This window comes from Sturnira hondurensis, unplaced genomic scaffold (assembly GCF_014824575.4).
Source record: "Sturnira hondurensis isolate 20B ecotype Veracruz unplaced genomic scaffold, ASM1482457v3 Scaffold0001509, whole genome shotgun sequence".
Taxonomy (NCBI): Eukaryota; Metazoa; Chordata; class Mammalia; order Chiroptera; family Phyllostomidae; genus Sturnira; species Sturnira hondurensis.
In genome coordinates, this window is record NW_028074140.1 from 1019206 (window position 1) to 1035294 (window position 16089).

Below are 16089 nucleotides of genomic sequence, written 5' to 3' on the forward strand. Positions count from 1 at the left end.
GTGTAGTTTTGTTTGTGGTTCATCTATGTTATAGCAGGTATGAGAAGTTTCTTCTCTTTATAATATTCCATTTTATGCATATACAGTATTTTAATTATTTGTGCATTGATGGATGCGTGAGGCACTTCCACGCTTGGCCATTGTGAATAATGCTGCTGTGAACATACCCATAAGTGGAATTGCTGGATTGTGTAGTCATTCTATTTTAAATTTTTTAAAGAGCTACAACACTCTTTTCTTTTTATAAGAACTGGTTATTTATTTATCTATTTTGGGGAGAGAAATGGAAAGCGAGATTGAGAGAGAGAGAGAGTAACATTGATCATTTGTTGTTTCACTTGCTTATGCATTTGTTGGTTGATGCTTGTATGTGCCCTGACCTAGGATCGAACCTGCAAACTTGATGTGTTGGGATAACACTCGAACCGATTGAACTACCTGGCCAGGGCTCTGATACTGTTTTCCTTGGTGGCTGCACCGTTTTACATTGCCACCCGAAGTGCGCAAGGGCTCCAGTTTCTCCACACTCTCACCAACACTTGTTATTTCTGTATGTCCTTTGGATGATGTGTGTCCTAATGGACAGACATGGAGTGGCATCTCCTTGTGGTTGTTAAAGTTATTTTTAAGATTGTCTTCCAGTCAGGATAAGTATAGCTTTCCATTTATAAGTGCTATACATTTTTCCTCTAAAATAACTTTAAATACATAGGGAATCAGTTTAAAGAAAAATATCCTCTTAAGGACAGCATTGGGCCAACTTTTCCTATAAAAGCTAGATGGTAAATATTTTAGAATGCATGGTCTCAAGACCATATACCGCACTCTGCCACTGTAGTGCAACAGTGATCACAGACAACATGTAAATGAAGGAGCTTGGCTGTGTGTCCGCAAAACTCTGTTTATGCACACAGAAATGTGAATTCCACCCAACTTCCTCTGTCACAAAAATATTCCTTTGTTTTTTTCAACCACTCACTAGTGTGGAATCCCACTGCCGCAGCTCACAGCAGCGTGAGAACAGGCCGCCTGCTGGTCTGGGCTGTGGGTCAGCGTGTGCGGGCCTCCAGGTGAGTGCGGGGAAGAGCTGGACAACAGAGGAACAGGGATTCTAGCAAAGTTTCGTTTTTCATAGATATTTCTTTTCTGTATTTTTCACACGTCAAGGTTTCTCCAAATTGTAGACAGTAGACTCTAGTTTATAATCATAGAAAAGGGAAAAGTCTGTTATGAAGATGGCATTTACAAGCAGGCAGATTTGTACCTTTCTTTCTACCTACAAAAGCATTAGGATATCTGATCAAGTTGTTTACAGAGTCCAGTAACCAGAGAACAGACACAATTATCCTTATTGAAATGCAGCTTTTTGTTCTGTAGGAGAAAAGTCATAATTACCTTAAAGTTAGATGGGAGAAAGAGAACCTTGCTTCTGAAAGTCATCTTTCAGAATATTTTCTCACATCGATCTTAAAAGTAGGCATGGTCAGCTCTGATTCAGCTGCTGTACCTGTCCAGGGTGTATGTCTGTAGTTTCCCGAAGGTCCTGGAGAAAGAGCTCTGGTAGGGGTGTCCCTTCCCTGCCCTTCACACAGAAATGGGAAGCGAGGGGATGACAAGTAGCTTTCCTTCAGGGAAGGGGTGCGTTTATGTTCTTCTGCCCCGTGTCAAACCATACTGATGTCTCCGCACTTTCCAATCAGGGGAAAGTGAAAAGTCAGAAGAGCAGCCTGCACTTGCAAATTTGCTCTCTAGATATATTACCGTCCTTGTCCAATGCTTATCTCAGGGCTAATAAAACATATGGTATGAGCAGAACATGTAATTAACAAGGTTCATTGGTCAGCAAATAACAGGTGAAGGTGAGATATAACTGGTACACATCCGCTCAGGAAACGGTTTGAGGAAGATACTTTGGGTGTTGTTGTGTATATACAGACAGCACTACGCTGACAGTAAAGAAGCAGATGTTAACAATTTTCAGCTTGTGAATCCAGAAAAATTCTGGAAATAGGTTTGAAAAAATGAGAATTATAAAAACACATTTGAACTGCTTAGCTGCTTTCCCAGGAGTGTACAAAGCATGCTTTAGAAAACACTCTTTTCATCTCATTCAGCCAGGAGTGTGGAGTAGCTACTGGGTGCCCCACACTGCGAGGTGCTGGGAGCATAGCACCGAGCAAATAAGATGATGCCCTGACCTTACAGAGATTGTGTTCTGGTGAGGAAGACAATTAACAAGTAGGTGAAAAGGTAAATGCCTAAAACAAATTAGGTGATGAGAAGTTCTAGAAAAGTAAACCAGAGTAAGGGGGAGAGAGTCTGGGTCAGGTTAAGCCGTTCTCTGCTATTTTGTATTGGCAGTCTCTCAGAAGATGACTCTGAACACAGACCTGAGTCTGTGCTTTTCAGTCTACGGGAAGAGGTTTCCAGGAAGAGGGAAAAGCAAATTCAAAGGACCTGTGGTGGGAACGGGCCTCACTTATCTCAGAAACAATGACTCATGAGGCTGGAGGAAAGGAGATACTGGTAGGGGGTGAGTTCAGAGACCGAGGTGTAAAGCCTTCTAGACGAAGGAAAGGACTTTGGACTATACCCTCAGTATGATGGGAAGCAATTGGAGCATTTTGAGCAATGGAGTGAGATGATCTGACGTTTAAAAAAGTCATCTGCCTGCCATGTTGAAACTGGATTATCGAAAGGGTAAGAGAAATGAAAGGGCCAGTCAGGAGGCCGCTACAGTGGTGAATGGTGCTGTGGTAACTGAGGATGTGATAAGTGCTTGGATTCAGGTTGCATGTGGGATGTAGAATCTATGGAAGAAAGTGGGTGCTGATGGTGGCCTGGATGTGGTGGGGAAGGGAAAAAGAAAAAGCCAAGATCCAGAGTGACAACTAGAGGATTTTGGTGGAGCTCTATCTAGGCTGAATGGTGATGTCATTTCCTGATACAGGAAAGACTAAGTGGGGAGTAGGTCGGCCTGGGGGTCGGTCCGGTGGAGCTGCGAACACAGGACATCAGGAGTTCTGCTTTGGATATGATAGTTGAAGAAGTCTGTTAGACCTCCCAAATGGAAAGATCCACGAACTCAGATCTTAGTAGAGAGGTTGGAAATAGAGTTGTGAATTTGGGAGCATGCAGATTGAAGTTTTACATAGATTATCTTTTAGTGGTGGGCCTAGATGAAGGTCACTAGGAAGTTGATGTGGATGGAGAAGTGGGTTGAAACTAGAGCCCTGATTCAGCCCAACATTTTGAGATGGAGAAGAGGAAGAGAAACCAGCAGAAAAGAGTGAGAAAGGGCAGACAGGGCAGTAGGAGGAAAACAGGGAGTGCGGCGTCCTGGGAGACAAAGAAAACTGTTATTATGGAGCTGACAGTGAAGATGCGTGTTTTCCTGACATGTCAGAATAATAAGCTTTTGTTGCTTTCATCTTTTTAACCTTTCAACCTGGTTTACTTTTCTGTTTTGATCTGATATGTTTGTGTAAAAGTAACAACCATAATATATCCAAGTGTCTGTACCTATGTTATTGGTGTAGGAGGCTGTCTGATAAAGGCATAATACTTGTCATATTACTTTGTACAAAGTAGGTGCTCAGTAAATATGTACTGAATGGAAATATTCAGACTTCTACAATATATGGTCAGTGTTCTATTTCACAGGCTGACCAGTGTGACACAGTATGCTTTTCCCTCTCCCCATATCGTGGCAAGCAGTTAAGAAACCAGCTTCATATTTCCATCTGTAGTATGTCTTTTTCTCTCCTGCCCTTTGCTCTGTCTCATACCAGGTGTAAGCACTTTTTTTTTTTCATCTTGGGAGGTTGGCATTCTTTCTATGATGGAAATTTAGGTATATTCAAGTTTTTTTCTAACTCCAGTTGAGTGTAAATTTCTGTTTCTGTCATGTTTTGTTAAAAATATTTTATAAAATAACTTTTACTATAACTCATTCAAAAGAAGGAAAATTACCTGGTTTTTGTTTCAATTTTATCTGTATTGCCTGCTTCCCTTTTTTTTTTTTTTGCTGTTGCTCTTTGCTGTGAACTTTAGATGTAGTAGAGCAAGTTGTTTCCATACAAATACTCTGCATAAAAGAGAAAGGGAATGAAGGATGGTAGGGCACCTTTAATGTGCAGCCACTGTGCATTTTGTCTTATTCACCATTTTTTGGATCCTCATACTCCTATATTGTAGGGACTGACAGCACTGTATATGGGCTGGGAATTGGAAAGATGTGATTAGGATATACTGGGGACAGTGGGACTCCTGGCCTGTTCACTGAACTGTTCTGCTTCCCAAAACAGTGCAGAAAAGGCTGCAAAATGTTGACATATTGCAGGAATTTTTTTGACTGTCTGCAGCACATCAGACAGGGCAGTGGGTGGCGGGGATACAAAGGCAGGCACGCTGTGGTCCCTGTCCTGGAAGAACGCACTCCCATGTGAGAGCTGGGATGTAAGCAAGTAGCTGTGTCAGTGGGTCTCATCACTCGATTTTCACAGCGCCCTGTCACATTTTTAAAAAATTATTGAGGTTCCTGAAAACCTTCTGTTTACATGGGATGTATCAACCGATATTTATCATTAAAAATTAAAATTGAGAAATTTAAAAAATGTTGAATTCATTTAAAATAGCAAAATAAAGTAAAACCATGTTGTATGTTAACATAAAATTTTTTTGAACAATAACTACATTTCCAAGCCAAGAAAATTGAATGAGCAGAGAGGCATTGTTAGTTTAAATTAAACTGGACTTGGTCTCAACTGGATGAGCTCTTTCCAGGGATAGCTCAAAGCGTATCCATCCAGCCCTGTTCTCCCACCTGGCATTTGGAAGCTCTGTTTGGAAGACCCTGAGAGAAGCAAACCCCTTCTCCATTTACCTGGAGATAGACCCTGAGTGTCAGCTATGAGTGCTTTTTCCTATTCATGCCTTCTTAAAGGCTAGCATATGTCTAAGGAAAGAACAAATCTGGGAAAGTGGCTTCCATTTGCATTTCTTATAGCTTGACAGTATTTAAAGAAAATTCCTCACATTATAATTAATTACAGTACACAACTGCTGCGTTTTTGCACTATATCTTTTTTTTTAAAGATTTTATTTATTTATTTAGTTTTAGAGAGCTGGGAAGGGAGGGAGAAAGAGAGAGAGAGAGAAGTAGCAATGTGTGAAAGATACATCGACTGGTTGCTGCTTGTGCGCCCCCATCCAGGGTGCTGGCCCACAACCCAAGGCCTGTGCCCTGACTGGGAATCGAGCCAGTGACCTTTTGGTACTCAGGCCAGCGCTTAATCCTCTGAGTCACACCAGCCAGGGCTACAAGTATATCTTTTTAGTAATGGAAATCTTTGAATCTTGGCCATTGTTTCTGTGGAATTACCATTGAGAGTTCTGTTTCAGGTTTTTGTTTTCTTCCAGCATTGCTGTTCACCTCCACCTTTCTCATGACCTTTATTTCCTTTCTTTTATCCTCTGTATTTATTCATCTAATTTACTCCTCTACCCATATTTCAAGGCAGTCATTATTTGTCAGTGCTCCTTGGGACAAATGGAGAAGAGGAAAGGGGTGGTTCTTAGGGAGATGTACTTGTGAGAACATACACAGAATCCTGCCTTTGAGCAAAGCCCGATGCACACGAAGAATTTTAAGACCTTTGGCATGGTGGTGCTTTGAGATGAAGATACCTTTCATGTCAAAGTACGTTTTGTTCCTGCTGCTGTCAGCAGAACAGAAGCCATGGTGAGCCTCTGGAGGTTGATAGGCAATCCAGTTCAATATTCCTGGTAAAGAAATAGCATTACTGCATCTTTAAATGTCAGTTTATTTATTGAGCTTCCCATTTTTTATACTTAGCTTACTCGAGTGCATATAACTGTGCTTTGCTCTTTTACTTCCCTTTAAACTCTTCATCCCTGTTTTTGGGCTCAGGTCATGGAGTGTGATAGTCTTCTTCATCTGTGAGCACAGAGTGTTTCTGTTCAACACGGTGGGTGGGTTGAGACACAAGCTCTTAGCCTCAGTATTTTCTATGGAGAAGACAGGATTCTTGAATTCAGCTGTTGGCAGTATGGTTCCCAGGAATACTTATTTTTCAAGGAATCTAAAAAGTGATCTTTCAGGAGACTTCTTGTCAGGGGTCTTGGCTGCTGAGCTGAGCCACACGAGGTGGTGCAGTGGGAAAAGAGAGCAGCTGAGGTTCGGTCCTGGTGCCCTGGGTCCACCTGGGCCTACTGCACCCAGATCCTGGTCTCCCTGTCCCCAGTATGAAGTGAGAGAGTGTGTCTGCATGTGTTTGTCATCATCACATAAAAATTTTGAACTGTGGATTAATTCTCTATGAAAGGACTTATTGTGCTGACACAGTGAGGTTTTCCCCTTTCCTCTGCGACCTCCACACATTACAGCTCTCTACACGTTAGTTATTTCTCTGGATTTTATTGCTGAATTGATGATATTTCCTCCCATTTTTCATATTAGTTTTACCCTTCCCTTATTTCACTCCTTGCTCCTTTGTTGCTTTCTTCTTCTCTGTCTTTTGCGTCTCTGCTTTGTTGCCATATGTTCCTTGTTTTCCCATATCACATGTTCTCCTTTCTTTCTCCCTCTTTTTGCTTAGAGACTGCCTGCTTTGCCCTGCATTTCTCCATTTTTACTCATATCCTTACTTGTAGGAGACAGACTGTAAAGTTAAATAGAACCGAAGTAGAGTATCGGGTGGTTATTTTCCAACTATCTGAGCATTAGAGACAGCCAGTCCTTGTGATTATGATTTAAAAACAAAACAACTTCTACCAGATAGTTGCTTAACAATGTGATTTACACGAACTGTGTAGGCTTTTGTCTCACTATACACTTAAGTATTTTTGTAAATGCATAATGTGAACAGTAGCTTGTGGTTTAGAGGTGAGATCCGTTATTGGCTGCATCTCCACACTGTGGTGTTGTGCTGGGGGGTTGACCATACTCTCTAGTGAGCTCCTTGCTGTGTTTGTGTGCAGCCGTCTGTGAAAACGGATGTCAGAATGGCGGACGTTGTATTGGACCCAACCGCTGTGCTTGTGTTTACGGATTCACCGGTCCACAGTGTGAAAGAGGTAAGAAAAAGAGAAATGAGAACTTCCATTGGGAGAAGTCTGTTGTAATTGTAAAAATGTATACTTTTTTGTTATCCCAGTAGAATTCTCCAAGTGAAGTAATATGTTCATTCTTCTTTAGTTATGTCTGTAAGTTGAATGGTAAGACTTTGAAATGTAGCTGATAGCAGAAGTATTTCAGTTTTCCCCACCAGAGTGACCTTAATACAAGAGGCCAGATCTGGGGCTACACATCCAGGGTAATTTTGAGTGACTGACTGATGGCATATTGTAATAATGTGCTTAATTCAAATTGGAAGTCATTGTTGGGAGTTATGCCTCTATTAAGCATATAATAGTGTTCTTGGCTGTAAAGCCAACAAAAATGGTGTAAATTGCCCTAACCAATTGCCCTAACCAGTAAGGAAATATATTACAGCATATAACAAAAAGTCCAGAGCTAGTGGCCTTCAGGTAGGATGTGATCAAAGTTTTCACTGCTCCTGTGCTTCCCTTGGCCCTGTCCTCCACTGTGTCAGTTTCCCCCACCCTGAAGTTCTTCATGGTTGTAAGATGAATGCCATCAGTAACCGTGGCAACGTGCTTCTTTGTTCACATCTAGAGAGAGAAAATTTCTCCTTTAATCACGGCCAAGAATAATTCTATGTGCTTATTGGCTTAAGCTTTTGTTTTTGAACCAGTCCATGGCAAAGTGGATGGCATCCATACTATGTTTGATGTCCACTTAGACCTGTCCTTGGGGCCGCTTACTCATCATCTTTCCCAAGGTCACATGGAAGGGAGAGTTTGGTATCTGAACCCAGTAGAGGTTGTGTTGGGAAGAAGAAAAGGAGTGGGGGAATGGATGCTGGCTAGGCATCCGGCATTGTCCACTTTATGCTCATAAATGATCGGCGAAGCCAATATGAAAGCATTCAGCGTCATTTGAATTAGCAGGTAAGCTCATGACTGCTGCAGACGCCTGACAGTCCCTGCGTTCATGCACTTATAAGCAAACTACTGGTACTGTCGTGGGAGCCAATGGGTGCCAGTGGTGTATCAGAGAAGTTAAGCTCTATGAAATGGGATAAATAACTATTTAGCACCGAACCATAAGAGTAAGAGCAAGATTAAATTAGAAGCAATATTACATAATCATTTATAATCACATACATCCTCCACTTATCTTTCCAGGGCTTGTCATAGTGTCCAAAATTGTATAGTGCCTTCTTTGTTGTGGAGCTTTAGAGCATACGAAGCTATGTCATTGAAGTATTATGATAAGTAGTGGTGACAGTTTATATATGTGTGTGTAAAGGCTTTGAATTGCAAAGAAACCTTATATTTTAAAAATTTAACTCATTACTCTGACAAAAATTTCATCTTGGTGTTCAGGTTAGATCTTGAGGAGAAACTGAGAAGTTAGGAGTAGATGGTGAAAGAAAAGTAAGATGTATGCAGCCTTTAACATCCATGTTTATATTGTATTTACGTTACTCCTAAGGTAACTGAGATTTCTTGAGGCTGAAGTACATTCCACACATGACAGAGTTTATAGTTACACTTTGGATAAATTTAAATGCCTTTACCAGATGCTTTTATTTGGGGAGAAAAATTAATTACAAAATGTTAGCACAAGAAGATAAGTTGTTAAGATTGCTATAACACAAATTTCCTAGTTGACATTACGTTTATTTTAATGCCATAGAATGGAAAATACTTAAATTTGAGTTTTCAAACATGATTATAATTGGTGGAGATGAGGTTCGTTTTTCTGGAAGTTGTGTAAGCTTGGCAGCTGTGCCATCCTGAAGCAAATGTCAAGCTTGATTGGTAAAGGAACGGGGTAGTGTCGCCTCAGAGGCTCCCAGGCACCACGTTGTTGTTCTTCAGCAGTTACGCACTCCCTGGGACTTGCTGGTCTTTACCAACGGTGTGGGAGGCCAATAAAGACCGGCATGTATTTTACATGTACAGGAGCATATTTTCAGAAGAAATTACACAATTAATTAGTTAACAAATTGGCCTGAAGGGTAGTTTTAAAAATGTGGGCTTATTTCTTAAAAATATTTCAAATTTCTGCCCTTCGGATGCAAGTTCTAAAACTTCATTTTTTTTTTGCAAAGGAGTTAATTCCCACTAGTAGATTGAAATCATGAACTTAAACACTTTTAAAAGATTTTCAATTGGATTTTTCTCAAGAAACATTGTCTGCATAGATACAAAAAATAACCTATTTATGTTGCAGTTAATGACTAGGTTCGTGTGCCCTGTTAACTTTTAAAGTTCATGTGGTGTGTTTCAATAACAGAATTTCAAAATATATATTCTTTGTTCTCTTAAAAAGTACTTTTGTAAAATTAGGGATATTTTTCCTTCTTAATGTAGAACACACATAATTTTCCTTTAAATTGGCCTCTGGGGATCAGTTGCCTGATAAAACATGGCTGCCTTTCCCACTATCTGGGCTGCTGGCAGACTGGTTTCCGGGTTGGAGACAGAGACTGATTGGTGACTAGTGGCTGGCATGATTACAGTATTTAACTTGAATCTTGGTGCCGGGTAAGCTGAACCTTTTGGAATTCTTTTCTCACTCTTGCTGATATGTATAATGACCTTTACTACTTAGTATTAACAATAAAGAGTTTTTGTGGCCACATGCTGATTATAAAATGCTGGCAGTCCAGCTGCGTCCAAGGCACATGAAGGTACTCAAATCTTTTTGTTTCTTTTTCAAACAGATGGCATTTGAAAAATGATAAATATTGCACTTAATATGCACCTGAGAATACATAGAAATAGAATCAGCATTATATACCAAAACTTTGTGTTTTTCCCCCCTAACACTTGAAGTGTACCTTATTGCTTGTCAGTAGAAACTTGGACGGGGTGGGCAGGCAAGAAAGGAATTTACTTACCTAAGGGATTTCCGGACAAAATATGATGATTACTTGAGCATAATAAGTGTGGCCTACCCAAAGTCCCTGATCCAGTTTCTTTGACTTAAGTAATTATTGAAATTTTATTTTTTAATTGAACTTTCTTTGAACTTTACATAAGGATCATCTCTTAAGAATATATTCTAGACCCTTTTAAAATGTAAGAATTACTACTACAAATTATTTTTATCATTTAAGTATGACTTCCTTTAAGAGGTGTATAAGTTAGGTAAAATTTCAAATATACCCTTATGCCTAGTGAATTTTCCTTTAAAATGTACCTTAAAAAGGAGGATGAGAGATTTACTTTTTTTGACATTTTCAAGAAAAATCCTATTTTGCAAACTGAATCTACATTGGAAAAAAAGTGAGATCAAGTTGCAAATGTTAGTTTATAAAATCTAAACTTTCGAGCCATTATGTAAAATGAAAAATGGAAGGATTTCGCCTCAGGGTTACGCTCACAAAACCATTCAGTTGTGGCATCTAATGCATGAACTCAGGGACCAAAAGCATGCTAGGAAGGCGTCACTCAGCCCCTGCTCGAATCCGCCTCACTCCATCAAGAGACAGTGTTCCATGGTCAATCTTGAGCGTTCACACTCTGCGTTATCATGCACCTGCCTAAGCTGTGAATTTAACAGATGTACTTCCCTTATTGCCTAGGTCAGAGGCAATGTGATGATAGTGATGCTTCTAGCCCCAGCTCTAGGAGTCAACCACAATTTACCACTCAGGTTTGCATTGTTGGAATGTGAAGTCTAACTAGAAACTCTTGAATTACCTTGTACATTTTTGTTCGTCCACCCACATTTCAGGAGGTAAAGTAACTGTGACAGCTAGTTACCCTACTCAGACGTTAGGCATATTCTCCATGAACAAGAGTGAAGACAGGCAAAGCAGGAGTTTTCTGAATTCTGGGAATTATGTATACCAGCTCTGAGTTTGTTCAGAAATAATTGATATACTTACTAATCAACATTAATTCTATGGTCTTGCAGTTTATTATAAAGTATGTGGGTGAGTTTGTTCAGCCTGTGAATATTCAAGTTACGTAGCAAGTTGATTGCATGACCAGGAATACAGGGGAGTATGGAGACAGAACATGCTTTACTCAGCAGACTTCTAAACTCATAGATTTCATACTTCCAGGAAATGTATAAGCAGTGCTCTTTAGAAGAAATTCCTTTCATCGTAGTGTTTTACCTAAAGCAACACATGTTTATTGTAAGGTAAAAATAAGACAAAACAAAACAAGAAAATGTAATTATAATTTCTCCATTCAGAATGAGTTACTTTTAACATTTTGGAGAATGGACTTCAAATACTCTTTTCTATGGCACACGTAGTGCTTATAAAGAACGGAATCTTTCCATTCTTGTTGGAATCTCCAGGAACACGAGATGTGCTTATATCCTGCTATTCCTTTTCTTTTATGAAATACATTATATTATGTTAGAGATTGTAAAAGTTTCACTGAGGGCTAGGCCTCTACATTCTATACAACCATATATTTGTAAGGTTATTTTATCTTTTTCTTTTTTCAAATATGTTATTGTTTTTAGAGAGAGGGGAAGGTAGGGAGCAAGGGAGAGAAACATCCATGTGTGAGAGATACCATAGATCCATTGCCTTTCACCCGCCCCCAAGTGGGGATCTGGCCCACACGCCAGGCATATGCCCTGACTAGGAATCGAACTAGTGACCTTTCAGTTCACAGGCCAGCACTTAATCCACTGAGCCACACAGCCAGGGCAAGGTTATTTTTTTTATCCTACAAATGAAGAAACTTTGTCCAGGTCAAACTTAAAGACAGGAGGAGGCTGTTAAACAATCTTACTGAAGATCTTAAACTCAAGTACTGTGGTAGGGAAGAGTGCTATAATTATAGTCCCAGGTTTTCTTTTTCTTTTCTTGCTCTGTTTGTATGATAGCAATCCTTTGGCTATATATTAGAAATTTCACTGTTGAGTTTGTGAAAATTTAAAGCTTTTGTTATGTTCATTTTCCTCTGAAAAGTTCCTTATATTTTATTCCTTTGGTGTTGTGTTCAGAAAGTCTTTTCCCATCCACAAATCTTACAAAAATCTATAGTTTTTTCCTTAGTGCTTTTGGGATTTGGGATTTTACTTCTTTTTAACTTTTAAATAAGTTAGACCATACAGCGGGGTAACCAAAGTAACTTTATTTAAAAATGTTTGTCAAATACCAGTTGAGTGCTTATTAAGCATTAGGCTAAGTACTTGAAACTGAAGTTAAAAGACAGATAGTATATACACACTGTAGAGAAGTAAATTACCTCTTTAAAGAACAGAACCAGTCATGTACTTTAAACATTAAAATGTGGTATGACACAAAATACTATAATAGGAGTAGGAACAAATTTGTATGAGAGCTCAGAAATGCTCCCTGATTAAGACAAAGCTAGAAAAGTCTTCCTGAAGTCCATCTCAATGGGGAAAAAACAACGCATTCTAATAGGAAAAACAGTATTGCATTAATTCCTCTATTGATGTTTTAAGATATATCATGATTGAATCTTATGCTAAATAACATCATTTAAGCTCCATGATTAATTACCAATTACCACAGTCACTGAACTGATATTTGTTTTACAGAAATAAGATGTCTCCCTTCTTTTTTTTATTGTACTTTGAAGATTAGTGAGAATGAAATTACAGGGAGTAGAGAGAATGTTGCCAACTGGGATGTCAGACTCACATGCGCCCGCGTGTGCGCACACGGTTCAGTTCTGCACTCGTGAGGCTGTTGGGAGCATTTTATAACCTTGCTCGCTGTAAGCTAAACTTAGCCTTAAATGGGCATCAGAGAAATACCAAAAGATCTGTGAGAACTTAACTGTTGGCACTAGCTCAGATGACATCCTTATCTTGAATGCCTTTAAGAGCCCAAGGGAAGGAAAATGAGAGGAAAAAAGGCAGACAGTGGGAGCTGGAAGGAAGGGGTGAGAAGAAAACGGAGGATGATAGAAGAGGGAGGTGTAATGCTCAGATGAGGGGCAGAGATTTTGTGTAAGAAAAAGCATCTAAGTTTGGGGGAAAATGCACTCATTCACTGATCTGATTTGGGAAAGGTGAGGGTTTTTCTTTCGCATTCTTTGATTTCAGCCTCTGCTGCCTAGATCGGTACAGCGAGACTAAATGTGCTCACATCCCGTCAGACCCTGATGCTTTATTTATACGACTGCTTTAAATTAAAGTGGTATTTTCATTTTTTCCTGCTCTAAGTGTTTTTGTTTACACATTTCTTTGTTTTGGTTTATCCACCTAGAGGCAGGGGAACCTACAATGCAAAATTAAAATATTGAAATATGTTAGATTTATGTAGCTCCATAAATATTTTCCTTTTTTCCACTTTCAGCATCAGGTTAGAGAACATTAAAGGTGTGGAAATTGGGCAGAGCTACCACACACACACACACACACACACACACACACACACAATATAATGAAATGTTAGATAGGATGTAGCCAAAAGGAATTAACAAAATGTGCCTGTGTGGGGGGATGGGGTTTATGTAATATACACTGCACATTTCAAAACTCCCAAACATTACAGGTTCCTAAGTAACATTTGTCTCCAAGGGTTTCAGATAAAGGGTTGTGGACCTATAATTACCCAATGGGTTTGTTGGGAAGATGAAAAGCAGTAATGTGTTAAGCTTTGGTCACATACAGGCAGAGTGCCTGGCACATGGTGGGCATCCACTAAGTGATCTTTGTTGTGTTTAGAAACACGGGGTGTAATCGGAATCAAAACTTAATATTAAGACCTACGTGAGCCTTAGAAATGTGATCGTCTTCTCTGACCCCTGTTTCTGCATATATAATACGTGTCTACTGTGTCCATCTAGAATTACTGTGGTGAGCCTTAGATGATGTAGTGTGATACCTGGCACTCAGTAAATGGTAAGTGTTGATGCTTGCCTGTTTTAACTGGACTCCTTGGTTATCAAAAAAACAGATGTGGTGGCTGGCTATTTAAAATGGAATATTGAAAATGGAATTTTGAGTGGGGAATGAAAGAATGTTTTCAGCTATTTTAAGACATACTGCCCCGGCTGGTGTGGCTTAGTGGATTTAGCATGGGCCTGTGAACCGAAGGGTTGCTGGTTTGATTCCCAGTCAGGGCACAGGCCTGGGTTGTGGGCCAGGTCCCCAGTGGGGTGCATGCTGGAGGCCACCACATATTGGTATTTTGATGTTTCTCTCCCTCTCTATCTCCTTCCCTCCACTTCTCTCTAAAAATAAATGAATCAAACCTTTTTTAAAAAGACATACTAATAAAGTGTAAAGCTGTTTCTATTGAGAGTGGAAGTATCCAGCATAAATAGCATACTTTGAGGTTCACATTCCTGGTATGAGAATTAAATGAGAGATTAAAGTGCCCAGCCAGTGTCTGTCACAGAGTAAGTGCTCAATAAATGATAAGTTATAATTATGAAAAAATAAAGTCAAAATATGTGTTCTCTCAGACAAAATTGTCTTGATGGATGAAGGAGAGTGTTCCCAGGTCGTTGGGACTGTCTCAGGCCAGGGTGCATCAGTTGTGAACATGCTACGTTTCACTGTTTAGTTTTGTGGGCTTTTTGTGATAGTACAGATCAATTGAAAATATAGTATGTCATTATCACTATCTTATGCATTATGTAGTTGAATATTTTGATCCTACTTACCTGGTTTAGACATGTCTCTACTGTAAACACCAGTACTGCTGTCAGTAGTTAGTCACTGTCTAACTGGTCTCTCCCAGCACCCACGGTCTTGTTCTAAGCGTTCACACTATAACTAATAACCATGTAGTTTATTTCTCCTGAGGTACTTGTAACCAGTAGATTTGCATATTGTTAAATCCGGTAGATGCAGATCAGAGGGGATCCTCGAAACGTCCAGAGAGCAGTCCCCGTGAAGCTGTCCTTGATGGCACCCGTCCCCACCTCACCTACACCTCAGGCGAAAGATTAGGTGTGCTTTCCTTTTCGGATGTGGCCCACGTGTTTCCATTCTGTGACTGTGTTGTGACTGTTTATTTATTTGGCTGTGAGCCCATGAAGAGCTGAGGATTTTTTAAAAGTTTAAATAGCCTTTCTGTTCCCTTCACTCCACACAGAATGCAACATATGGAAGAAGACTGAGTATGTGACTACACAAACACTGGGGTTCCAAGTAGGAGAAATAGGGTGGAAAAAGTGCAGACACCACAGAGGTCCTTTATCAGCAGCCTCATCTTCTACTCTTCCCTTTCATTAACTGTGTCTAATGAAAGGGAAGAGTAGAAGATGAGGCTGCAGATAATAGAATTGGACCTTAATACACCAGCCTGGAATGCCAGAGTCTAAAGGCTGCCCTCTATTCAGTAGGCACTGGGGAGAGGGATTATGAAAGGCTTCAGTACTGGAAAGCAGACCTCTGCAGAGGCTAGTCTGGAGTGGCAAACAGAACGGACTGGAGGCAGGAGAGGCCAATGGCAGAGGCACCAGCCATTCAGGAAAATTCATTACGTGTTGGCTAGATGATTGCAGTGGATCTGTTACGTTTGCATAGTGTTTCCACTCAGATTGTGATTCATGTATGCACAGGTTAAATTATTAGTGTTAATTTGAAATGCAAAATTATTTAATATTAGGGTAAAGTAATATGTATTGAACATTGGCTGTGATAAGTGCTTTAGAAGAATTAACCCAAAGATACTTTTTTAAAAATGTCGTATTACAAGTAAGAAAACCTGACACAAAGAAGTTAAGAAATTTGTTCAAGTTAATCCATATAATAGATTAAGTAGGATTTGAACACAGGTAGTATAATCTCAAAAGTAAAGCGTTTTAGCACAATTTGTTAAAGTGAAACACATTGTAAAAAACAATAGAGTTACTTTTTTATTACTGTATCAATTGTTCAATATGAAACAACAGGATATATCATGCCAACTGAACAAAAGAAATACTTGCTATTTTTGTATTCTTTTATCTGGCCTAAGCAAGTATTTTTAGTATATAAATTTCAGATTATACCTCTCAATTTGTATGTCCAGAATTCTTTATGTGTGTGTTCTT

The 16089-nt window shown here is 39.6% G+C and overlaps 1 protein-coding gene across 1 annotated transcript in view; it reads left to right on the forward strand.

Annotated features, from left to right (window-relative positions):
• Window positions 1-16089, forward strand: part of FBN2 (fibrillin 2) — a 269378-nt gene that overhangs the window by 11778 nt on the left and 241511 nt on the right. Inside the window, exon 5 of the mRNA XM_037028439.1 lies at window positions 7003-7098. Within this exon, the coding sequence (XP_036884334.1) occupies window positions 7003-7098 (96 nt within the window). The remainder of the gene's footprint in view (window positions 1-7002; window positions 7099-16089) is intronic.